This window comes from Ranitomeya variabilis, chromosome 2, assembly GCF_051348905.1.
Source record: "Ranitomeya variabilis isolate aRanVar5 chromosome 2, aRanVar5.hap1, whole genome shotgun sequence".
Lineage (NCBI taxonomy): Eukaryota > Metazoa > Chordata > Amphibia > Anura > Dendrobatidae > Ranitomeya > Ranitomeya variabilis.
In genome coordinates, this window is record NC_135233.1 from 619,707,736 (window position 1) to 619,735,690 (window position 27,955).

Genomic DNA, 27,955 nt, shown 5'->3' on the forward strand with positions numbered 1-27,955 from the left:
GTGTCATGGCCTGTAATCTCCCCGCTCCGGACCCACAACAGAGCCCGAGCCGGGGCGGGTAGCGGGTGCCGCACAGCGGGATCGGGGGGCCCCAGAGAGGGGGACATACACATATTTCTCCACAGTAGATGTTTTCTTGTTATTCCTTTTCTTAACCTTCCTCTTCATCCCCCTCCTGGTTGCCTCGTCCTCACAGATCTCATCCCCGAACCTCAGCTGGTTAAAACGGACCGGGGACTCGATCTGCCGGATATGCTGCATGACGAGGCAGCCCCCCTCGCTGCTACTACCACCATCCTCATCCTCCCCCTCGCTCCCGCTGTCCCCTGAAGGGCCAGAATCTGACGGGAGAGCCACCTGCTCGGGGGCTATCCCGCTATGCGACGCCTGGAGATCTCTTACCAGGCCACCAGGCGGTGGGTAGGGCGCGACCTCCTCCTCGCATTCCTCATCATCCTCCTCCACCACCTGGCCGGAGCTCCGTGACCCCTCCGGAGCCCCACCGGTCATGGCTCTGAACCGGTCGTCGTTCTCCAGCTTTTCACGGAAGGGCCCGCTGCCATCCAGGATCTCACACCTCCGGCTTTCCAGGTCTTGTATGGATTGTTTTATCTTCTTGACCGCGGCGGATAGCTCGGCCTTCTTATTGCCGGAGGCCCTGTCAGACCTCTCCTTAGCTACCCTCAACTCCCCCCAGAGGGATTTTAGCTTCCTTGAGGCGTCCTCATACTCGCAGAGGTGCGCATGGATGCGTGAACCATAGCCCACGGCGGATTCTCTAGCCGCCTTAGTACCCCAACCAAGGGGCACCGCTGCAGCACCCCTGCTCGTACTAGGCCTACCTTCGGGGGAAGGAGCCGCCGCGGCCTCAGGGGTCCTACGGGTCTTCATGCTGGATCCCTTGCCTGATCCTTGGCCAGATCTTGTGGCCCTAGCCGGAGTTGGAGTCCTCCCACCCCCCGCCGGCTTGGACCGGGAGGCGGGAGCCGGGGGCCCAGCCCCGGAGGCCAGTCCCAAAATGAGCCTTCTCAGGGGGCAGACAAAAAGTCCTGGATGAAAAAGTTTACCTCCCTTCCCAGGAGCTCTCTCTATGCAGCACACAGAGCACACGGCAAGCAGGCTCCACCTCTTCCTGCTGTGCAGTCACTGTGTACATACATTACTGATCCTGAGTTACCTCCTGTATTATACTCCAGAGCTGCACTCACTATTCTGCTGGTGCAGCCACTGTGTACATACATTACATTACCGATCCTGAGTTACATCCTGTATTATACCCCAGAGCTGCACTCATTATTCTGCTGGTGTAGTCACTGTGTACAGACATTACATTACTGATCCTGAGTTACATCCTGTATTATACCCCAGAGCTGCACTCACTATTCTGCTGGTGCAGTCACTGTGTACATACATTACATTACTGATCCGGAGTTACATCCTGTATTATACCCCAGAGCTGCACTCACTAGTCGACTGGTGCAGTCACTGTGTACATACATTACTGATCCTGAGTTACATCCTGTATTATACCCCAGAGCTGCACTCACTATTCTGCTGGTGGAGTCACTGTGTACATACATTACATTACTGATCCTGAGTTACATCCTGTATTATACCCCAGAGCTGCACTCACTATTCTGCTGGTGCAGCCACTGTGTACATACATTACTGATCCTGAGTTACATCCTGTATTACACCCCGGAGCTGCACTCACTATTCTGTTGGTGCAGTCACTGTGTACATACATTACATTACTGATCCTGAGTTACATCCTGTATTATACCCCAGAGCTGCACTCACTATTCTGCTGGTGCAGTCACTGTGTATATACATTACATTACTGATCCCGCGTTACATCCTGTGTTATACCCCAGAGCTGCACTCACTATTCTGCTGGTGCAGCCACTGTGTACATACATTACTGATCCTGAGTTACATCCTGTATTATACCCCAGAGCTGCGCTCACTATTCTGCTGGTGCAGTCACTGTGTATATACATTACTGATCCTGAGTTACATCCTGTATTATACCCCAGAGCTGCACTCACTATTCTGCTGGTGCAGTCACTGTGTACATACATTACATTACTGATCCTGAGTTACATCCTGTATTATACCCCAGTGCTGCACTCACTATTCTGCTGGTGGAGTCACTGTGTACATACATTACATTACTGATCCTGAGTTACATCCTGTATTACACCCCAGAGCTGCACTCACTATTCTGCAGGTGCAGTCACTGTGTGCATACATTACTGATCCAGAGTTACATCCTGTATTATACCCCAGAGCTGCACTCACTATTCTGCTGGTGCAGTCACTGTGTACATACATTACATTACTGATCCTGAGTTACATCCTGTATTATACCCCAGAGCTGCACTCACTATTCTGCCTGTAGTGTAATATAGGAGGTTACTCAGGATCAGTAACGTAATGTATGTACACAGCGACTGTAACAGCAGAATAGTGAGTGCAGCTCTGGAGTATAATACAGGATGTAAGTCAGGATCAGTAATGTAATGTATGTACACAGCGACTGTACCAGCAGAACAGTGAGTGCAGCTCTGGGGTATAATACATTAAATTACTGATCCTGAGTTACATCCTGTATGCTCACGGTGACTGCACCAGCTGAATAGTGAGTGCAGCTCTGGAGTATAATACAGGATGTAACTCAGGATCAGTAATGTAATGTATGTACACAGTGACTGCACCAGCAGAATAGTGAGTGCAGCTCTGGAGTATAATACAGGAGGTAACTCGGGATCAGTAATGTAATGTATGTACACAGTGACTGCACCAGCAGAATAGTGAGTGCAGCTCTGGAGGTTTATGCAGGTGTGTATAATTATGGATGCCATTTATACTGCTCCTGGATGTGTAGCATCCTATAAATGAAGACCACCCATAGTGACAGACCTGCTACTACTTTGAGTCTATGGAGGGTTTGCTCTGTGAATTAGGACATGTCAGCTGAAAACAGTTTCAGGTCGACAACAAATGGAAATATAGAACTTTCAGTAACATCCAGTAAATTGCCCTTTTGAGTTTGTAGCAGACGACTGCCCTGGTGCAGAGATGAATATTATGTAGGTGTTCCGCACTCCGCCTTTGGCCACAATGGATGTAAAAGTACAATGTGCGCTCACACTTCTAGTGCAGCCTCCTCAGCTGAGCAGGATCCATGACTTTCTGCTGCCCACTGGTGGAGTCTTGTGGTATTACATTTTGTCTCTGCTTGTTGGCCTCTGATGTGAGATAAAGGTCCTTTTGGGAGATGTGTATGGCTACGTTCACATTTGCGGCCAGCGCCGCAGCGTCGGGCGCCGCAGCGGCGCCGCATGCGTCATGCGCCCCTATATTTAACATGGGGGCGCATGGACATGCGGCGCACTTGCGTTTTGCGCCGCATGCGTCGCTGCGGCGCCCGCGTCGGGGCGCAGAGGACGCAGCAAGTTGCATTTTTGCTGCGTCCAAATTCAATGAAAAAAACGACGCATGCGGCGCAAAACGCAGCGTTGTGCATGCGTTTTGCTGCGTTTTTGTTTGCGTTGTGCGCTGCGGCGCCGACGCTGCGGCGCACAACGCAAATGTGAACGTAGCCTATCCCGTGGAGAAAGCCAGAGCTGTATCCATGACTGGCCAGTGACTAATTAGTACTGTGTGTATGTGGCTGCTGTAGATAAGTGAGCAGTTCTCCTGGATCCTGACATTTCTACACCCTGCTCTCTAGTTTTAGGGCTGGACATTGACATTTTCTGTTAGGTTTGGGTCATGTGTAGCATTTGTAGCTTTCTGCTTCTTCATTAGATTAATTATAAATACTTTACGATTTTTTATGTAAGCGTAGAGCAGAGTAATTTCACAATTCCTGATTTACAAAGCTTGTAGCCACATAACCCTGCAGCTGATACCAGGCCAATAATCGCGGCTTCTGTGGTGACAAAACCATCAACTGGAAATGTGCAGCCTGCGCGGAGCATTGATCGGGGGCCGCAGTATGGTCATTGCTAGCAGGGCTCAAGTGCAGACTCCACACCCGGCTGAAATCACACATGAGTGGATGAGAAGGAATCGGGAAAATAAGAGCCACATAGATCGCTCAGGGTGGAATTATACGGACATGTTACTGCCGAAAGCTCAACCATCAGGTGTGGATCTCCGGTAACTGTGATTCGACCCATAGAGATGATCCTGAGCGGAGACCTCCACCGATGGCCGTATAGAAGGGTCCAGAAACGCTTTGCTTCTGGTGACCATGGATGAGTGAGTGACTTGTTAGCACCCATCCATCAGTGTGATCTGCCAGAAATCTGATGTCCGGGGGTCAGATCAGCGCTGGTTATTTACACACCATCGTCTCCACTCTTTTCTTCCACTTACGAGTGATACGCGATATTGCGGCATCCATTTTTTATGCATTATTTTTCTCCCTGCGCAGTCAATAATGTTCTGCATTGAAAGGGTTATCCAGAGCCCTTCACTCCCCCATCCGACATGAGCTGTGCACCTGACATTACCACCCTGCACAGATGCCAAGATAATGCACAATTATCAGGTATCATGCTTGCTCATCAGAATAGGACACATGCACGACACCGGCCAATTGTGCACACGGCCCGGCAGGAGCGCAGAGCCCCGCGCACCGGAGATGTGGCACTGAGCGGCTCTGGATGGCACTGCATAACCCTCTCAACCCCTTAGTGACAGAGCCAATTTGGTACTTAATGACAGAGCCAATTTTTACAATTCTGACCACTGTCACTTTATGAGGTTATAACTCTGGAACGCTTTAACGGATCCTGCTGATTCTGAGATTGTTTTTTCGTGACATGTTGTACTTCATGTTAGTGGTAAAATTTCTTCGATATTACTTGCGATTATTTATGAAAAAAATGGAAATATGGTGAAAATTTTTAAAATTTTGCAATTTTCAAATTTTGTATTTTTATGCCCTTAAATCAGAGAGATATGTCACACAAAATAGTTAATAAATAACATTTCCGACATGTCTACTTTACATCAGCACAATTTTGGAAACAACATTTTTTTTTGTTAGGGAGTTATAAGGGTTAAAATTTGACCAGCAATTTCTCATTTTTACAACACCATTTTTTTTTAGGGACCACATCACATTTGAAGTCATTTTGAGGGGTCTATATGATAGAAAATAACCAAGTGTGACACCATTCTAAAAACTGCACCCCTCAAGGTACTTAAAACCACATTCAAGAAGTTTATTAACCCTTTATGTTCTTCACAGGAACTCAAACAATGTGGAAGGAAAAAATGAACATTTAACTTTTTTTGCAAACACTTTAATTCAGAACCATATTTTTTTATTTTCACAAGTGTAAAAACAGAAATTTAACCATACATTTTGTTGTGCAATTTCTCCTGAATACGCTGATACCCCATATGTGGGGGTAAACCACTGTTTGGGCGCACCGCAGAGCTTGGAAGAGAAGGAGCGCCGTTTGACTTTTTCAATGCAGAATTGGCTGGAATTGAGATCGGATGCCATGTCACGTTTGGAGAGCCCCTGATGTGCCTAAACAGTGGAAACGCTCCACAAGTGACACCATTTTGGAAACTAGACCCCTTAAGGAACTTAACTAGATGTGTGGTGAGCACTTTGAGCCCCCAAGTGCTTCACAGAAGTTTATAAAGTAGAGCCGTGAAAATAAAAAATCGCATTTGTTTACACAAAAATGATATTTTCGCCCACAAATTCTTATTTTCACAAGGGTAACAGGAGAAATTAGACCACAAAAGTTGTTGTGCAATTTCTCCTGAGTACGTCGATACCCCATATGTGGGGGTAAACCACTGTTCGGGCGCACCGCAGAGCTTGGAAGAGAAGGAGTGCCGTTTTACTTTTTCAATGTAGAATTGGCTGGAATTGAGATCGGACGCCATGTCGCGTTTGGAGAGCCCCTGATGTGCCTAAACAGTGGAAACCCCCCACAAGTGACACCATTTTGGAAACTAGACCCCATAAGGAACTTAACTAGATGTGTGGTGAGCACTTTGATCTCCCAGGTGCTTCACGGAAGTTTATAACGTAGAGCCGTGAAAATAAAAAATCACATTTTTTCTACAAAAATGATCTTTTTGCCCCAAAATTTTTATTTTCCCAAGGGTAACAGGAGAAATTAGACCACAAAAGTTGTTGTGCAATTTCTCCTGAGTACGTTGATACCCCATATGTGGGGGTAAACCACTGTTTGGGCTCACTGCAGAGCTTGGAAGAGAAGGAGCGCCGTTTTACTTTTTCAATGTAGAATTAGCTGGAATTGAGATCGGATGCCATGTCGCGTTTGGAGAGCCCCTGATGTGCCTAAACAGTGGAAACCCCCCACAAATGACACCATTTTGGAAACTAGACCCCTTAAGGAACTTATCTAGATGTGTGGTGAGCACTTTAAACCCCCAGGTGCTTCCCGGAAGTTTAGAACGTAGAGCCGTGAAAATAAAAAAGTCGCATTTTTTTCTACAAAAATGATCTTTTTGCCCCCAAATTTTTATTTTCACAAGGGTAACAGGAGAAATTAGACTACAAATGTTGTTGTGCAACCTCTCCTGAGTACGTCGATACCCCATATGTGGGGGTAAACCACTGTTTGGGCGCACTGCAGAGCTTGGAAGAGAATGAGTGCCGTTTTACTTTTTCAATGTAGAATTGGCTGGAATTGAGATCGGATGCCATGTCGCGTTTGGAGAGCCCCTTATGTGCCTAAACAGTGGAAACCCCCCACAAATGACACCATTTTGGAAACTAGACCCCTTAAGGAACTTATCTAGATGTGTGGTGAGCACTTTAAACCCCCAGGTGCTTCACGAAAGTTTAGAACGTAGAGCCGTGAAAATAAAAAATCCTTTTTTTTCACTCAAAAATGATTTTTTAGCCTGCAATTTTTTATTTTATCAAGGGTAACAGGAGACATTGGACCACAAAATCTGTTGACCAGTTTGTCCTGAGTACGCTGATACCCCATGTGGGGGGAGGGCACTGTTTGGGCACCCATCAGGGCTCGGAAGGGAAGGAGCGCCGCTTGGAATGCAGACTTTGATGGGATGGTCTGCAGGTGTCATGTTGCATTTGCAGAGATCCTGATGTACCTAAACAGTAGAAACCCCCCACAAGTGACTCCATTTTGGAAACTAGACCCCCCAAAGAGCTTATCTAGATGTGTGGTGAGCACTAGGAACCCCCAACTGCTTCACAGAAGTTTATAATGTAGAGCCATGAAAATAAAAAAAATCATATTTTTTCCACAAAAATGATCTTCTCACCCCCAAATTTTTACTTTCACAAGGGTAACAGGAGAAATTGGACCCCAAAATTTATTGTGCAATTTATGCTGAGTAGGCTGATACCCCATATGTGGGGGATAAACCACTGTTTGGGCGCATGGCAGAGCTTGGAAGGGAAGGAGCGCCGTTTTGGAATGCAGACTTTGATAGAATGGTCTGCAGGCATTATGTTGCGTTTGCAGAGCCCCCGATGTACCTAAACAGTAGAAACCCCCCACAAGTGACCTCATTTTGGAAACTAGACCCCCCAAGGAACTTATCTAGATGTGTTGTGAGAACTTTGAATGCCCAAGTGCTTCACAGAAGTTTATAATGCAGAGTCGTGAAAACAAAAAAAAATATTTTTTTCACAAAAAAGATTTTTTTAGCCCCCCAATTTTTATTTTCACAAAGGTAATAAGAGAAATTGGACCCCAAAAGTTGTTGTCCAATTTGTCCTGAGTACACTGATACCCCATGTGTGGGGGGGACCACTGTTTAGGTGCATGGCTGAGCTCGGAAGGGAAGGAGTGCCGTTTTGGAATGCAGACTTTGATAGAATGGTCTGCGGGCGTTATGTTGCATTTGCAGAGCCCTAGATATACCTAAACAGTAGAGACCCCCCAGAAGTGACCCCATTTTGGAAACTAGACCCCCCAAGGAACTTATCTAGATGTGTGGTGAGAACTTTGAATGCCCAAGTGCTTCACAGAAGTTTATAATGCAGAGTCGTGAAAATAAAAAATATTTTTTTTTTCCACAAAAAAAGATTTTTTAGCCCCCAAGTTTTTATTTTCACAAGGGTATCAGGAGAAATTGGACCCCAAAAGTTGTTGTCCAATTTATCCCGAGTACGCTGATGCCCCATATGTGGGGGTAAACCACTGTTTGGGCGCACGGCAGAGCTCAGAAGGTAGGGAGCACCATTTTACTTTTTGAGCACAAAATTGGCTGTGGCGTTTAGAGACCCCCTGATGTACCTAAACAGTGGAAACCCCCAATTCTAACTCCAACCCTAACCCCAACACACCCCTAACCCTAATCCCAACCCGATCCATAATCCTAATCACAACCCTAACCCCCAAAACACCCCTAACCCTAATCCCAAAGCTAACCATAACCCTAATCAAAACCCTAAACCCAACACCCCCCTAATCCTAATCTCAACCCTAACCTCAAAACCTAACCCTAATCCCAATACACCCCTATCCTTAATCCCAACCCTAGCCTTAACCCTAATCCCAAACCTAACCCTAATCCCAAATGTAACCCTAATGTCAACCCTAATCCAAATCCTAATCCCAACTCTAACCCTAACTTTAGCCCCAACCCTAGCCCTAACCCTAACTTTAGCCCAAACCCTAACTTTAGCCCTAAACCTAGCCCCAACCCTAACTTTAGCCCCAACCCTAGCCCTAACCCTAATCCTAGCTCTAACCCTAACCCAAGCCCTAACCCTAAGGCTATGTGCACATGTTGCGGATTTTGCTGCGGATCCGCAGCTGTGGGTCCGCAGCAGTTTCCCATGAGTTTACAGTACAATGTAAACCTATGGGAAACATAAAACGCTGTGCCCACGCTGCGGAAAAAAACACACGGAAACGCAGCGGTTTACATTCCGCAGCATGTCAATTCTTTCTGCTGATTCCGCAGCGGTTTTACACCTGCTCCATAATAGAAAACCGCAGGTGTAAAACCGCAGTGGAATCCGCACAAAAACCGCGGTACATCCGCGATAAATCCGCAGGAAAAACGCAGCGTTTTGGTCCTGCGGATTTATCAAATCCGCTGCGGAAAAATCCGCAGAGAACCATTCTATGTGTGCACATATCCTAACCCTAACCCTACCCCTACCCCTAGCCCTAACCCTATTTGGAAAATAGAAATTCATACATTTTTTTTATTTTATTACTTTTTTCTTACTAAGGGGGTGATAAAGGGGGGGGTTATTTACTATTTTTTTTATTTTGATCACTGTGATAGGATCTCACAGTGACCAAAATAAAAAAAGAGGAAGAATTTTCTTCTGCCGGCCGGCAGATCATGGCGGGCGCACTGCGCATGCGCCCGCCATTTTCTTACCGAAGCAAGAAGCCGGCGGCCAGCAGAAGAAGCAGGAGGACCCAGGGACACCGGTAAGTATAACAGGGTCCCCGAATCCCCCTATTTCTCTGTCCTCTGATGTGCGATCACATCAGAGGACAGAGAAATGACATCGCTTTTTTTTTTTTTTTTTTGCGGTCGCCGGTAAACTGTTAATTACCGGCGATCGCAAAACAGGGGTCGGTAAAAACCGACCCCGATCATGTTCTTTGGGGTCTCGGCTACCCCCGGCAGCCGAGACCCCAAAGAACATCCAGGTGCCGGGCGGCGGGCGCACTGCGCATGCGCCCGCCATTATTTCCCCGGAAAAAGATGGCGGCGCCCATCGGGAGCCACGAGGAGCTCCGGGGGAGGTAGGTGAGTATTGGGGGGCTATCTGGGACCACATTTCTCTGTCCTCCGATGTGCGATCACATCGGAGGACAGAGAAATTTAATGACAAATCGCGTTTTTTTGGGTTTTTTTGCGACCGCCGGTAAACGGTTAATTACCGGCGATCGCAACTCGGGGGTCGGTAAAAAACCCCCGAATCATGTTCTCTGGGGTCTCGGCTACCCCCGGCAACCGAGACCCCAGAGAAAATCCAACTCTGGGGGGCGCTATTCACTTTTTCCACAGCGCCGTTAATTAACGGCGCTGTGGTTTAAGTACCCTTAGCGGCCGCCGTTAAAAGGCGTATCGGCGGTCGTTAAGGGGTTAAGCTATGTGCTATGTTTTTTGTACCGATTTTTCCCCACTCATTAGTATGGGTGAAATCTGCAGCAAAAACACTAAGGCCATGTGCACATGCTGCGGATTCCATTGTGGAATTTTCCACAGCGGATTTGCAAAATCCGCAGTGAAAAACTGCTGCGGTTTTTAATGCGGATATATCGCGGTTTCTTTTGCGGTTTCCTCTGCGGGTTTTCACCTGCAGATTTCTATTGGAGCAGGTGCAAACCCGCAGCGGAATCCGCACAAAGAATTGACATACTGCGGAAAATAAACCGCTGCGTTTCCAAGCGTTTTTTTCCACAGCATGTGCACAGCGGTTTTTGTTTTCCATAGGTCAACATTGTACTGTACACCGCATGGAAAACCTGCTGCGGATCCGCAGCGTCATAAACGCTACGGATCCGCAGCAAAAAACCGCAAAGTGTGCACATACCCTTAAAGTATTGACATGTTGCAGATATAAAAAAAATAAGCAACATGCGTCCGAGATTTCAGGGTTCTCATTCACTTTGCTGATATTGTGACAAATCGTGTGCACAGGCTATAACCGTACACATGACGATGCACGTCCCAAAATGATCGTGTCACCATAAAAGATGTGATCAGTGGCAAATGACGGCTTGTAATGTCACCTGTAGAGATCGGCACTGATTATTCTGATGATTACTGGGCCGTGGGCTCATCAGTCCCTGTGTAGACCACAGCCACCACTTTTGGCAGAGGTCATAGAGGCCGCGCTGATCTTCGGACCTGCATCCATGTTGGTTTGGTGAATCCACTGCCAGGATAATTGTAGCAATTTGTACAGCTGGAATATTATTATAGATTTTTACTAATCGCGCATCCTGATGGGGAACATAGATATAAATGTTGGCGTGATCAAGGGGTAAGTTTCTGTCTGTTTGGACAACCATGAATTGTGGGCATCAGCGGGCACCAGGTAGGGCTTTGTTTCCGCCTCCAGGAATTGCACAATCTCCTCCCCATACAAGGGGTTAAGTAGATCCCTTTGAAGCCTAATGACTGGTGAGGGAGTTTGTGTTTTAGCAGCTGAAATCTGATGCCTTTTGTCAGTGTTGGCCACAGGTTTGGCTGCAGGGAGGGCGGTGGAGGCTGTCTTGGTTGTGGATGGGTGTGCACCGAGGAGCAGCAGGTGTTTGTAGAGGAGACTCCACCTCTTGGCTGGGTCATCTGCTCTGGGAACCCTGGAGCTGCTAATCTTCAGGAGACATGTGCTTCTAGGTGTGTTGTGTGTTATGGCTCTGCGCTGGGGGATGTAACACAAAGGCTCATCGCTGGTCATGAAAGGTGAGCGCCTCTAATTCTTCATCCTTACGGACACTGTATTATTTTTGCAGCAGATGTTTGATTTCCAGTTTTCTGGCTTGATGTAGGACTGTAGGTCCCAGCCATTCCTATTGGGACGTGCATATTTTCCGAGGGTTGCCCGATCTTCTTGTTGGATCTAGGCCTGTCTCTTGCGTTGGTGTGAGCGCAGTCTTGGAGAACCAAGGGTTATCATCAGTTGTATAACTGTGGGGATGCACCAGGTGCGTTGGGTTAGGGTTAAGCCTAACTCTAACCCTGACCCATTGCAGGTTACGTCCAGTGGATTTTTCATCCTTATGTAGACTCGTACAATTGTAGGTGAACGCTCATCCTCTGCCCGGAAACTTTCATTGAAATCAATCCGCAACGAGCAGGCACCAATGTCCGCCTCTGGGGATGTTCCCGGCTGTGACTGACGGACGCTCTGTGGTGTGACACTTCTCAAGCAGATCTATCATCGTGGCGTTTTTGCTGGTTTATTTGGGAGTGGTGATGGTCGGGAGGGATACATGGCAGCTGTATCTCATGTGACTGGGTGGAGCGTACGCTTTGGTGTCTGCGCCAAACTCATGATTAAGAATTAATGTTTGACCAGATTGCGATCTAGGAAAGCAGATAATCTGCGCCGTATCCTGCCGTATACCTCCCAGCTGCTCCTGTTTACCAACAAATGGATGTGACCTGTCGGGTACAGAGGTCTCACCCACTTGTGCTGGAGAGGCAATATTGGGCTCATGTGCTGTCTAGTCAGTGTTTCTCCCACCATAACCCCCGAGCAGCAACGGTAATAAGCTGAGGAAGGTTCGGGGCTTCAAAAAAACATAGGCTTTTTTACTAATTTAAAATATTAAATACTCTAATGGATATGCATTAAAATACTAAAAAGTGTGTGTGCGTATATTCACATGTGGAGATGAGAACAGGATAGAGACGTAAGGGGGTGGTTGGAGGTCCCTGTAGACACCTCGATATCTGCCCTATCTGGCAGCCTAAAAAGCGACAAGAAATGTCACCCCTGTTGCTGTGCTCATCCCTACAGATCATCCCTCAAACGTGCTACGACACAAAACACAACAATATGTCATATACAATATGCTACCATAGTCCCAATGCAGTGATATCACAGAGAATAAGGTGCATCTCCCCAGATAGATATATCTATATATATATATCCTAATGAATGGTGGCCAGCACAAGGCCCGTGTACCAACAAGAATCTACCAAACAGCTTAGCGTTCAACGCCTCCCTGATATAAGAAAAAGGAGAGAATCAACAAATCAAGAGTCGTAAGTAAAGTGGAAAGATGCTGGATGTACGGCCCTTAGGTGATGTCTAAGGTTTGGTAATGGTGATGCCAGGACCATGGAGCTGTCCAGCATCCATCTCCGGACTTTTGGAGGCCTATTTTTGTCTACATCAGTACAATGATGCAAGCAATTGAGGACGACTCTGTGCCCTGTACATTTCTCCCCCCATCGTATACCACAATTTTTCATATTGTTGGAGACTGGGACGTGCTCGCCTCTGGACGTGTCTGAGGTCCACACCAGGATAGACTGGCCTCTGGACGTGTCTGAGGTCCACACCAGGATAGACTGGCCTCTGGACGTGTCTGAGGTCCACACCAGGATAGACTGGCCTCTGGACGTGTCTGAGGTCCACACCAGGATAGACTGGCCTCTGGACGTGTCTGAGGTCCACACCAGGATAGACTGGCCTCTGGACGTGTCTGAGGTCCACACCAGGATAGACTGGCCTCTGGACGTGTCTGAGGTCCACACCAGGATAGACTGGCCTCTGGACGTGTCTGAGGTCCACACCAGGATAGACTGGCCTCTGGACGTGTCTGAGATCCACACCAGGATAGACTGGCCTCTGGACGTTTCTGAGGTCCACACCAGGATAGACTGGCCTCTGGAGGTGTCTGAGGTCCACAGCAGGATAGACTGGCCTCTGGACGTGTCTGAGGTCCACAGCAGGATAGACTGGCCTCTGGACGTGTCTGAGGTCCACAGCAGGATAGACTGGCCTCTGGACGTGTCTGAGGTCCACACCAGGATAGACTGGCCTCTGGACGTGTCTGAGGTCCACACCAGGATAGACTGGCCTCTGGACGTGTCTGAGGTCCACACCAGGATAGACTGGCCTCTGGACGTGTCTGAGGTCCACACCAGGATAGACTGGCCTCTGGACGTGTCTGAGGTCCACACCAGGATAGACTGGCCTCTGGACGTGTCTGAGGTCCACACCAGGATAGACTGGCCTCTGGACGTGTCTGAGGTCCACACCAGGATAGACTGGCCTCTGGACGTGTCTGAGGTCCACACCAGGATAGACTGGCCTCTGGACGTGTCTGAGGTCCACACCAGGATAGACTGGCCTCTGGACGTGTCTGAGGTCCACACCAGGATAGACTGGCCTCTGGACGTGTCTGAGGTCCACACCAGGATAGACTGGCCTCTGGACGTGTCTGAGGTCCACACCAGGATAGACTGGCCTCTGGACGTGTCTGAGGTCCACACCAGGATAGACTGGCCTCTGGACGTGTCTGAGGTCCACACCAGGATAGACTGGCCTCTGGACGTGTCTGAGGTCCACACCAGGATAGACTGGCCTCTGGACGTGTCTGAGGTCCACACCAGGATAGACTGGCCTCTGGACGTGTCTGAGGTCCACACCAGGATAGACTGGCCTCTGGACGTGTCTGAGGTCCACACCAGGATAGACTGGCCTCTGGACGTGTCTGAGGTCCACACCAGGATAGACTGGCCTCTGGACGTGTCTGAGGTCCACACCAGGATAGACTGGCCTCTGGACGTGTCTGAGGTCCACTTGGCCAGATGTGAAAGGGCCTCGGGTGCTGATTTAACCAGGTAGGTTCTAGATGTGAAGCGACAGCATCTTGCTCCAGATTTGAGTCTGGAGCATTTGCTGCCATTTTCCTTGCTGTATGTAGACAAAGGTTATCCCCCTCACATTGTCTTCTCCTCCCCTCTGATCACCATTGTCCATAGCGTGTTTAAGGATTTGATGGTGGCCCTCCATCAGTCACATCGTATAGTTTTCTATATGAATGACTCCTAACGTTTTGGGCCCCCCTCTGCCCACCGTTGGATGATCCTGCACGTGTGACCCCCTCATTCTCCAGATGCCTCATTGAGTGTCCATGAAAAGAAAGGGGAGGTGGCGGGAGGGCACATTAGGGAACAATGAGCGGATTGATCAGGTCAGCAGAAGTGTGTCTGATTTATGGCCTGGTCACATTGATAACAGCCGGTGGGGAGGTTCTGCCTGCACAGCGCAGATTACACCATGATGCAATACATTTGGGTTGTGTAGGCCATCAAAATGCCATCCTGGAGGTTGTGCTGATAAGCCAGCAATATTACAAAATTTGAAAGGAAAAGGCCACTTCAGCTTCTACCCCCTGTTGTATGAGACCTTCACATACACCTGTGTGGGGGGCTGGGAATGAGAGGCTGGGTGGGAGGTAGATATCAAGTCATGACCTAAAATGAAGAGTTCCCCCATAATCCTCTCCCCCTCATCTGCCTGCAGGGCACATCACAGATGCCAGAGACCCGCTGTGTGTCTGCTCTCCTGATCCTATTGTGGAGAAGTTAATTGGAATGTGTGTGACAGAGCTGAAGAGAAGGCGCCCCCCCCCCCCCTCACCCAGATAAGCAGCACAGCCCCCACCCGTTATTTTCCCTTGCATATGCCCTGGAGGCACCTAACCCTGTTGAGTGTCTCCCTCAGCCACCAAGCATTACATATTCCATCCACGACGTGCCATGAATTGTGCATGCACAGAAGTGTGCGAATCCTCCTCTGCGCAGGTGCGCGCCGGCGGTCAGGGACTTGTCTATTGCATCCGCTTATTATAGATCAGGATGCAGACGCAGCTTTAATCTAGAAATGTCACGTCGCTGTCATCTGCACACCTGGATGTGTAAGGGTTAATGTAGCCGCAGGCGCTGGGCTCATTTGTGCCCTGATGGGTATTGGTCCGCATTGCTTGGCAGATCTATGATAGTTGGAGGCAGGGGTCAGCCGGACTGAGGTTGGGGAGATGGCGGAGGTGAAGGTCAGTCTATTGGTAGCATCACCCAGAGCCCCCTGGATGTGGCGGCCAGGATTTACCCAGTGATCAGAGAAGGGAATAATGGCGTTCACGGCTCATGTGGCGCTCCATGAGATATTGCCGGCGGCCCACAGTGGATGACAGATGGATTACAAACCTTCAGTGGCTGCACTAATGGCTTAATGCGCTCCTCAGTGCTTTATAGTCGCAGGGGTGGGGGGGATAAGCTATTGTTTGCTGCTATCAGCCAGTGCACGAGGAGGCTGGCTCCAGGATAGTGGCATGCGATTATGGTGTACTCTGTTGTCAGCATTTCCAAGCCCATGAGAGGTGAATACAATCTATTGCTCCCTGTTATCAGCCTGACCCTGTTCCTACTGTCACTTGGGGGGTTCTGCTTTTCACTTTCTTATTTCTCTGCGATCCTATGTCCAGGTGACGGCAGGAATATACAGATGTAAATTGGGTTTCACCTGCAGCGCTCCCCCAGGAGCGTCGGAGGCTCCCGCTGTGCAGATGATTACAGTGGATTTCATCTTATCAGGACGATGATCATCAGCCTGGAGCCGCCTCGTTCTCACTGCTCCATTGTTCAGCCCTGATTAGACACCAGTGGAGGTGACCCGAGGAGGCTTCGTGCTCATGGAGACGGGATTTTTCTTATTATATGCGTTGGTTTACGTGTTTTCGTGCTAAAATATTCTATTTGCATCATGTGTACAGCGTATATAGCTGGAAATCCACGAGTGCATGAGAATAGTGGCGACATATCGGGGCCTGGCACCAATCTCCCCATCCATCACTTCAGCCGCTCAAGTAATGCCATGCTTTCCCGAAAATGAGATCTATCACTTCTTGCTCCGAAAGATGGGTTACGGCTTATTACAGGAGAGGTCATGTTTTATTCCCATCAACAACAATTATCACAAGACACACTGCACACACATGTACTGTATATATACGCATGCACTCACTGAACACACGTGTGTGTGTGTATATATACGCACACGTGTGTGTGTGTGTGTGTATATATACGCACACGTGTGTATATATATACGCACACGTGTGTGTGTGTGTATATATACGCACACGTGTGTGTGTATATACGCACACGTGTGTGTGTGTATATACGCGCGCACACGTGTGACACACTGCACACACATGTACTGTATATATACACGCATGCACTCACTGAACACACATGTGTGTGTGTATATATACGCGCGCGCACACACGTGTGCGTATATAATATATATACACACACACGTGTGTGCGTATATATACGCACACGTGTGTGTGTGTGCGCGCGCGTGTGTATGTATATATATATATATATATATATCTAATATATAAAGCTGAATGTGTGTGTGTGTGTATGTATGTATGTATGTATGTATGTCCGGGATTGGCATCTGAACCGTAGCAGCTACAGCCACAAAATTTTGCACAGTCACACGTCTGGACCCCGAGAGCGTCATAGGCTATGTTGTGAGGTGAAATTTTAACCCCGCGCTTTCCAATTCACCAAACAATTTTGCCCCTATCTACATAATGGGGAAAAAGTGAAAGGAAAAGTGTTGGAGGCGTCGCAGCTACAGGCACAAAATTTTGCACAGTCACACGTCTGGACCCTGAGAGCGTCAAAGCTATATTGTGAGGTGAAATTTTAACCCCGCGCTTTCCAATTCACCAAACAATTTTGCCCCTATCTACATAATGGGGAAAAAATGAAAGGAAAAGTGTTGGAGGCAAATTAACAGCTGCCAGATGTGAACAAGGGGGACTTAAAGAATGACAGCGATGGCACCAAAGAGTATATACTGTACAGTTGCTAAGGTGGGGCCCCAACATGGGATAATCACACCACCACGGGGATATGAACACACACACAAAATGCGCCACACACTACCACGTGCTCGAACACATATACCACCCTCAGTGCACATTTCACCACACATACACCAACCTCGCCACATAAAAGTAGAAACACAAAAGTCGCCGCTCAAAACTCGCCACGCGCAAAACTCTCCACATGCAAAACTCGCCACACGTGCAAAACTCGCCACACGCAAAACTTGCACACGCAGAAAAATTGCCACACGCAGAAAAATTGCCACATGCACAAAAGTTGCAACACATGCAAAAGTTGCCTCACACAAAACTTGCACATACTCAAAATGCACCACACATAAAACTCGCCACGCGCAAAACTCGCCATGCGCAAAACTTGCTGCACACAACTTGCTACACTAACCTGTCACATGCAACTCGACACACAAAAAGTTGCTACACGCATGTCGCCACACAAAACTCATCTCACAAAAGTCCCTACATGCATGTCGCCACACGCAACTCAACACACACAACTTGACACACGAAACTCGCCCTAAAACACACACAAGTCTGGTATCCTTCAAAAATAAAAATCTGATTAATAAGCAGACAAACTACAAGAGCAACAAATGTACCATATAGGAATCCGGCAGCTGTCAGTCACATGACCAGTCTATTATGTGTATGTGTGAGCTAATATATACTGCCAGGGGGTGGGCTTACTGTTGGCTGGGGATTTATCAGGCTGCCATTTTAGCTTACAAATACTGAGGTAAAAATACTGACCAAATAACGTGTGAACGAGGGCTAATACAGGAGGAGATGACATACAGCTATATACTATATACAGGAGATGACACACAGGTATATACTATTTACAGGGGAGATGACACACAGGTATATACTATATACAGGAGGAGATGACACACAGATATATACTATATACAGGAGAGATGACACACAGGTATATACTATATAGAGGAGGAGATGACATACAGGTACATACTACATACAGGAGGAGATGACATACAGGTATATACTATATACAGGAGGAGATGACACACAGGTATATACTATATACAGGAGCAGATTACCTACAGGTATATAGTATATACAGGAGGAGATGACACAGGTATATGCTATGTATAGGAGGAGATGACATACAGGTATATACTATATACAGGAGATGACACACAGATATATACTATATATAGGTGAGATGACACACAGGTATATACTATATACAGGAGATTACATACAGGTATATCTAATATATAAAGCTGAATGTGTGTATGTATGTATGTGTGTATGTCCGGGATTGGCATCTGTACCGTCGCAGCTACAGCCACAAAATTTTGCACAGTCACACGTCTGGACCCCGAGAGCGTCATAGGCTATGTTGTGAGGTGAAATTTTAACCCCGCGCGTTCCAATTCACCAAACAATTTTGCTCCTATCTACATAATGGGGAAAAAGTGAAGGGAAAAGTGTTGGAGGAAAATTGACAGCTGCCAGATGTGAACAATGAGGACTTAAAGAATGAGAGCGATGGCGACAAAGAGTATATACCGTACAGTTGCTAAGGTGGGGCCCCGACATGGGATACTCACCACACACGGGGATATGAACACAAACACAAAATGCGCCACACACTACCACGTGCTTGAACACATATACCACCCTCAGCACACATTTCACCACACACACACACCAACCTCGCCACATAAAAGTCGAAACACAAAAGTCACCACTCAAAACTCGCTACATGCAAAACTCGCCATATGCAAAACTAGGCTCACGCAAAACTCGCCACACGTGCAAAACTCACCTCATGGAAAACTCACCTCATGCAAAACTTGCACACACAGAAAAATTGCCACATGTACAAAAGTTGCACCACATGCAAAAGTTGCCTCACACAAAACTTGCACATACTCAAAATGCACCACACATAAAACTCGCCACGCGCAAAACTCGCCATGCACAAATCTTGCTGCACACAACTTGCTACACTAACCTGTCACATGCAACTCAACACACAAAATGTTGCTACACGCATGTCGCCACACAAAACTCATCTCACAAAAGTCGCTACATGCATGTCGCCACACGCAACTCAACACACACAACTTGACACATAAAACTCGCCCTAAAACACACACAAGTCTGGTATTGTCCTTCAAAAATAAAAATCTGATTAATAAGCAAACTACAAGAGCAACAAATGTACCATATAGGAAATACGGCAGCTGTCAGTCACATGACCTGTCTATTATGTGTATGTGTGAGCTAATATATACTGCCAGGGGGGAGGGCTTCCTGTTGGCTGGGGATTTATCAGGCTGCCAATAGCAACCAATCACAGCTCAGCTTCTATTTTGCTACAGTTAATTAACCTGAGCTCTGATTGGTTAATATAGGCAACAAAGACATTCTCAGTATAACAAAGCTAATATATGTTGTGAAATGCTTCTATTTGCTTAGTTTTTGCCTTTTAATAATTACATTTCTATCTATTTGTTTTGTGGTTTTTGTGTGCAGAATAAATTTTTGTTAACACATTCTATTTTGCTAACAGCAGTCATTAACCCGGGCGAAGCCGGGTAGTACAGCTAGTATATATATATATATATATATATATATATATATATATATATATATATATATATATATATATATATATATATATACATACACACGTGTGTTCAGTGAGTGCATGCGTATATATACAGTACATGTGTGTGCAGTGTCACACGTGTGTGTGCGCGCGCGTATATATACGCACGTGTATGTATACGCACGTGTGTGTATATATACACACACGTGTGTTCAGTGAGTGCATGCGTGTATATATACAGTACATGTGTGTGCAGTGTGTCACACGTGTGCGCGCGTATATACACACACGTGTGTGTGTGTATACGCACACGTGTGTGTGTGTATACGCACACGTGTGTGTGTGTATACGCACACGTACGTGTGTGTATACGCACACGTGTGTGTGTGTGTGTGTATACGCACACGTACGTGTGTGTATACGCACACGTGTGTGTGTGTGTGTATACGCACACGTGTGTGTGTGTGTGTATACGCACACGTGTGTGTGTGTATACGCACACGTGTGTGTGTGTGTATACGCACACGTGTGTGTGTGTATACGCACACGTGTGTGTGTGTGTGTGTGTATACGCACACGTGTGTGTGTGTGTGTGTGTGTATACGCACACGTGTGTGTGTGTGTGTGTGTGTGTGTGTGTGTATACGCACACGTGTGTGTGTGTGTGTGTGTGTGTGTGTGTGTATACGCACACGTGTGTGTGTGTGTGTATACGCACACGTGTGTGTGTGTATACGCACACGTGTGTGTGTGTGTGTATACGCACACGTGTGTGTGTGTATACGCACACGTGTGTGTGTGTGTGTATATATACGCGCACACGTGTGTGTGTGTATATACGCACACGTGTGTGTGTGTATGTATGTATGTATGTATGTATGTATGTGTATATATATATATATATATATATATATATATATATATATATATATATATATATATATATATATATATATATGCACACGTGTGTATATATACGTGTGCGTGTGTATATATACACACATGCACTCACTGCACACACACGTGTGTGTGTATATATACGCACGCACACTGCACATGCACGCATACCAGCCTGTCTCCTCTTTAGTTCCTCTAGACTCCTGCAGATACAAGACCTTTGGCGACATCATGGTCACATTACCATGATATTACCAAAGGTCCTAAAGCAGTCTTAACCTCTGAAATGCTGGGGTTCCCTAAGAAAGTGGCGGCCCAGAGAAATTGCCCCATCCCACCAAATGCCGGCCCTGCATACCAGCTGGCCTCCTTTTTAGTTCATCTAGACTCCGGCAGTTATAAGACCTGTGACATCGTGGTTATAACCTCGGAATGGGGCCCTGGGCATTTGCCCAGTTAAACCCGCCTAACGCTGGCCCTAACTAGCTAAAGCTTATTTTTGGAGTAGGGCTTACATTTCAATTATAATCAAAAAATGCTGTAAAATCATGCAAGGGCTTGTTTTCGGGTTGGGTCTTATTTTCAGGGAAACCCTGAAGTCACGATTTCCTTAATCGGAGCAGTACTGGATGGTGGTCAGGGGAGCTACGCCTTATGTAGGCAATATTTGTACAGGTTTGTTCATTTTCTGTAGCCATGGAGGTACATAGATCTGCATCGGAGCTGTATAAACAAGACTGTAGATTTTGACCACTTTCAGCGTGTCGGGAAAGCTTAATAAATAGACCCAACATATCCAGGAATTATTTGAGTCCTGGACAGATCGAGATTCCGCATTATTGAAGACATCACACAATAATACTTCTGCCTATCACTTGCTGTGACAGATGATCTGACCTGCCAGGCGTTGGGAATTCACTCTGCAACGAGTCCGGAGTTGGTATTTTTGCCTTCCCGGCAGCTTCTTGTGATAGCGGTTGGTTCCGGCCCCACAATCCACACCTCACACAGAGGACATGAGACGTGCTGTCAGCAGCTGGCCCGGCAGAAGAGAACATGCCAGAGGCACTTTACACAATGAGCGTCTTATACACATCTCGCCGTTTTCATGGCATCATCTGAGAGTCATATGCCGGGTAATAATGGGGAGGCAGACACAAAGCTTTAATAACCGCAGCTTGTGTTGAAGGATAAAAAAAACCATCCGGCCAGAACCAGAGTGACGAACACATCTCCCATTAAAACTTGTGAATTATTCATTATGCTGTTTACTCTTCCACATCCACTGCGCAGATCATCCACCGTCACATACATGTCCTGCCATCGGGCGAGTGCTGACGGCGCCGCCGTTACAACAGTCAGACTGCAAAAATGATCGCCAGATTTGCGGAGCGATGATGTAACTGGTGCCGTGTATTTCATGTTCAGTTCTTCAGGGATCTGGATAACAGCAGATAGCAGCCACTAGGGCTTATGTATACAGCCTGTAGGGCCATACGCTGGATGCCATGTAACATCCCTGCTCTCCCACTGACACTGGATTGTTGACTTTCATCCAATGCGCATGCCATTTCTGCAGCTTTCTCATGTTTTTACCTTTCCTCCACACTTTCAAGCTTCATGTCAAGTGATTATTTCTAGCCACAGACTGAAGTGTCTGTGTCCTCAGCATATCTTGAGGGTTTGCTATACACAGTTGCATCCAGTCTTCTGGACTCATTCTGTGTGCACCGATACACTGTAACATAGGATTGTAGCAATGAAGCAAAATCCTGAAAACGGCATGAAATTGAAGCATAAAATACGTAATGAAGTAGCAGACCCCTAAATGTGGAGGATGTGGACCTCCATTTATAGGGGGATCGGGTTGACAGCAGGATCCCCATATATTATTTCAGCAATTTATCCTGTGGATCAGTGGTTCAGTATGCAAATGAGGTGGCAGACACTTCCACAGGAAGTCTGGTGTGAAAGGAAAGATGACCCCCGCCGGCTACTGTAGCTTTAAGGACAGCAGAATGAAGATGGTAATGAGAATCTCTGTTTTGTCTCATGTTTTATGGATGCAGGTTTTATGGTAGGATTAGGTGGGAAGTTTGCATTAGTCCTGTTGACATCTGGATATCTCGTATGTGTGGCTGTACATGGAGCAGGGAAGGTAATAAAATGGCCACTTTGTATTCAGCCTCAAAGAATTCAGCATCCAAAATGCCTGCGAGTCATCACTCTCTTGTGTCCTTTTCTGGAGGAAAAGTTTGGACTTTGGCGATATATTTCTACCAGTTTATTTATGGAAATTTCTCCCTTTTTCACAAGTTTTTTCAGTCTTTGATTTTTTTTTCTTTCAAATAACGGCCGTGATTTTCATTATCCAGCTGTTTTCACAATAATTCATCACTTGCAACTTTTTGAAATGTTGTAAAATGTTCTGAGCAATAGTTTCGCACTGGAGTACAAAATCAGTTTGGTTTTTTTATGGTCACTAATTTGCGGCAAAAATTTTAATTGCGAGAAGATGCAAAAAAAAAAAAAAAAATCTTTTAGTTTGTACCAAATTCATGAATCCGATGCAGATTCCGTCAGTGAAAACGGAAAGACGAGGCAGAAAAAAATGACTTAAAAACTTATAATTGATGATTCCTACGTTCATTAATCTCTTGTGCGTGGCACCGCAGTCCCCGCATCATCTGATTTTGTGGAGTAAGATTTCTTGGCAGCGAGGAAGCAGTGCTTGACCATTCATATGGGTTCCCCGCTGTCACTGCCAATCTGCTTATTTCATTCCAATGAAAGAATAATGGCTTCCCTTCCATTAACATCTGCCCCCTCACTCCCTGCATATCCCCGGTGGACTGACTCTCCGATGCATTGCTTTGCAGTTTGTGCCCCCCTCGTTCCCTTTCTTTCTGTGATCTTGGCACAGCTTGATGGGATTTGGCCTGGTGCTGCCGCTGCTGGGTTTTGCACAGAACATTCTTGCTTTCAGTGATGTGTCGCAGGCTCTTCTGGAGCTGAATGGGGGACATTTTTGGCCTGTACAGAAATTCGTGCAGCATTGATGAAGACTATTACAAGCTGTCCTGGCACTCCTGCGACTTGACCCGAGCTCAAGCTGTGATGAACATTGCAGGGTATCATTAGTCAGGAGAGTGGAGCAGAATCAGGAGGTGGGTGGAGGCAGAGGAGGGAATTGGTGCTTGAACTGGGACCCCAACCAAAAAAAAAAAAAAAACCTTGAAATTATTAGCTTGTAATTACAGAGAAGGGAGGTAGTGGGCCTGAGGTCTGGTGTCAGAGGGGCTGTGGATGAAAGGAGACAGTAATTACTAAATCGGCAGGAGGCAGGCAGAGTGCTGATTAGTGATTGCTTGTGGAGAATGGTAGAAGGAAAGGTGCAGTTTACACACTGCACAGGCCATGGCTGCCTATGTACATGTATACTTTATCATTAGTGTGCCGCTACTAATTAGCAATGCATCATTGAAGTGGGCCATTCAGGGCCTTCTCAGCTGTTAACGAGCCCGGAGCGATTCTCCCTGACTATGCATGTTGGGTTTTGATGCTGATTACAGTGGGCAGGATGGGGAATGTAGTACACGGGGACTGGCGGCAGGAGATGGAGGGGAAAGTTCATTTTCAGCTCCCAGAGACCTTGGATCCATACATTCCAACTGGGATGCTGCAGCTAATGTAGAATAATGTAACCTGATAGATGAAAGCATGGGGCTTCATTAAAGAGCGAGGCATTCACAGATTGCTCCCTGCCGTGGATATATTTTGGTTTGTAAGGGCCCAATTAGGCAGGACGATAGAAATAAACTAGCGTTCCTGTCCAGGCAGGCCAATAATTGCCTGACAAATTAGCTAAATGCTTGCACCGTCCAGTGGGATAATTTTTAAGCCAGCTTAAAAATTATCGTCGGCAGCTCATCGTCCAGTATGTGCTGCCGAGAAAGTGACATTCTGTGCACATAAGTCTTAACAGGCCATTAAGTGACTGGCAATAATTAAACTGCTGTTAGATGTTGCTAGGAGCGCCCGTTCCATGCAACCTTCTTCCTGGGGAGAAATTGTGTCTGGTCGTAGAGCTCCTGCTCTCTTCTCAGAAATTGTCTGGTTGTAGAGCTCCTGCTCTCTTCTCATCATTATGGTCAACCCTGTTCTGCCTCAGACTGATACCTGCGTTGGCAGATTGTTTTTTCTGAAAGGAACTTAGTGTTGCCCACTGGATGTTGTGGATTTTCCTTACAATAAATACCCCCTTGTAATACTCGGTAGTTGCGTTCTCTTTATCCTGTTTTTTCACCATTGGAAAATTGCGTTGCATTTAGCACTGGGCAAATTGAGACGAGACCTGACCTGCGTGTATAGTCTGAGCAGAGGGGTCTGTAGTGTCCTCTGGGTGTCAGATTATGGATGATGCCAGTAGAGCATTTCTCTTTTCATGACTTTAAATGCCTTCACTACATCAGAAGTGATTCATATCTGGTAATTATCCACACCCAGCACCACTTTTTCTTCATTTTGAGTGGGGATGAGTCTCAGCTGTACTGTTCAGTGACAATATGAGGGAGGTGTGTTTTGTTTTTTTTCCAGTATTTAGCATGCATGGTATATTGATGAAGCTGCCTCTTTAATAAACTGCAGCTCACTCATGGTTTCCTCTTATCTCCATCCTCCCCACTAATGAGGCAGCTCAGGATTTCCAGTCCTCACTCCCTTTCACTAATCTCTTCTTCGTTAGCTCTGGCTGTGGATAATCCTCTAGAACCACACTGCGTGTCAGCAGTGTCCTCTGCTGGTCATTCAAGATATTACAGCTTTATATGGAGGCTACATGCACCTGTCGCATCTTTGCATTGTTTCATTGCATTTTGGGGGCTTAAACTCAGGCGAGGCCATTGATGTAGAAGTTTTTTGGTCACTTCAAACCAGTCTTAGACTCGTAATGTGTGGACACAGAACATGGCGGTCTTTCTATTCCTTGGTTGAAATATCCTACTTTGATTTGACTTAGACTAATCATTCATCAGGTGAAATAATGAAGGACATTTTTGCTACCGATGACAGAAGGCTACTGTATGGAACGAAGTTGTCTGTGTCGGCTGATGGTCACTACTCCACGAATGTTCCCAGATTGGTTGTCCATCATCCAGTGTCAGCAGACGAACATTGCTGATGTTCACTAGTCCACGAACGTTCCCAGATTGGTTGTCCATCATTCAGTGTCCATAGACGACCATGGCTGATGGTCGCTAGTCCACGAACGTTCCCAGATCTCTCATCCTTCCTCAAGTGTCAGCAGACGACCATGGCTGATGGTTGCTAGTCCACGAACGTTCCCAGATTGCTGACACTGGATGAAGGACAACCAATCTGGGAACGTTCGTAGACTAGCAACCATCAGCCATGGTCGCTTGCTGACACTGGATGAAGGGCAACCAAACGACCATGGCTGATGGTTGCTAGTCCACGAACGTTCCCAGATCTCTCGTCCTTCATCAAGTGTCAGCAGACGACCATGGCTGATGGTTGCTAGTCCACGAACTTTCCCAGATTGGTTGTCCTTCATCCAGTGTCAGCAGACAACCATGGCTGATGGTTGCTAGTCCACAAACCTTTGCCAGATTGGTTGTCCTTCATCCAGTGTCAGCAGACAACCATGGCTGATGGTTGCTAGTCCACGAACGTTCCCAGATCTCTCGTCCTTCATCAAGTGTCAGCAGATGACCATGACTGATGGTTGCTAGTCCACGAACATTCCCAGATTGGTTGTCCTTCATCCAGTGTCAGCAGATGACCATGACTGATGGTTGCTAGTCCACGAACATTCCCAGATTGGTTGTCCTTCATCCAGTGTCAGCAGGCGACCATGGCTGATTGTCGCTAGTCCACGAACATTCCTGGATCTCTCGTTCTTTATCAAGTGTCAGCAGACAACCATTCATTCAGCCATCAACCTACTTCTATATGGCCTCCTTATCTCAACAGTGTTTTCTTTTTTTCCTTAGGGTACCGTCACACAGTGCCATTTTCATCGCTACGACTGTACGATTCGTGACGTTCTAGCGATATCGTTGTGTCTGACACGCAGCAGCGATCAGGGACCCTGCTGAGAATCGTACGTCGTAGCAGATCGTTTGGAACTTTCTTTCGTCGCTTGATCACCCGCTGACATCGCTGGATCGTTGTGTGTGACACCGATCCAGCGATGTGTTCGCTTGTAACCAGGGTAAACATCGGGTAACTAAGCGCAGGGCCGCGCTTAGTAACCCAATGTTTACCCTGGTTACCAGCGTAAACGTAAAAAAAACAAACAGTACATACTCACATTCCAGTGTCTGTCCTCCGGCGTCTCGGCTTCTCTGCACTGTGAGCGCCTGCCGGACGGAAAGCGAGCACAGCGGTGACGTGCTTTCCGGCTATGGTGCTTACACAGTGCAGAGAAGCAGAACGCCGGGGGACAGACACCGGAATGTAAGTATGTACTGTTTGTTTTTTTTACGTTTACGCTGGTAACCAGGGTAAACATCGGGTTACTAAGCGCGGCCCTGCGCTTAGTAACCCGATGTTTACCCTGGTTACCCGGGGACTTCGGCATCACTCCAGCGCCGTGATTGCAAAGTGTGACCGCAGTCTACGACGCTGGAGCGATAATCATACGACGCTGCGACGTCACGGATCGTGTCGTCGTAGCGATGAAAATGGCACTGTGTGACGGTACCCTAAGTTTCCATATTTAGTAGAGGGCTCTTTGCAAAAATGCCCTACTGGGCAGAAAGCCATCAGAAGGCCTGGTGGGCTCTGCCTACACAAGGAGACAGCTTAATGAATTGGTCACGTTTATGTACTGGATTCTATGGTCGTGCTGAGGACTTGGTTGACGGTTAGATGTTAGAATTTCAGATTCTAGCGGTTCCAGAAGAGCAGAAACGTGAGAGCCAAAAAGTCAGGTGTTGCATGAAAGTTCCAACTGATAATCAATCATCTTTATGCACCGGACACAGACAATTTAAGGGAGTTCTCCAGTTTCTCTCTTCTGCACACTATTGGTGTGCCAATATTAAGAATCGCCCTC

General features: G+C 46.9%; 1 protein-coding gene and 1 long non-coding RNA gene across 8 annotated transcripts in view; one reads left to right on the top strand and one right to left on the bottom strand.

Annotated features, from left to right (window-relative positions):
• GSE1 (Gse1 coiled-coil protein) overlaps nucleotides 1-27,955 on the top strand; it is a 368,545-nt gene that overhangs the window by 312,922 nt on the left and 27,668 nt on the right. The window contains exon 1 of one of the 7 annotated variants that reach the window (XM_077288846.1): nucleotides 11,277-11,424. The exons of the other annotated variants lie outside the window; for them this stretch is intronic. Within the exon in view, the coding sequence (XP_077144961.1) occupies nucleotides 11,418-11,424 (7 nt within the window). The 5' untranslated portion in view covers nucleotides 11,277-11,417. Of the gene's footprint in view, nucleotides 1-11,276; nucleotides 11,425-27,955 lie in introns of those variants that run through there. 7 annotated transcript variants of the gene reach the window in all.
• LOC143807379 (uncharacterized) overlaps nucleotides 1-27,955 on the bottom strand; it is a 230,919-nt gene that overhangs the window by 171,445 nt on the left and 31,519 nt on the right. The window lies entirely within an intron of this gene.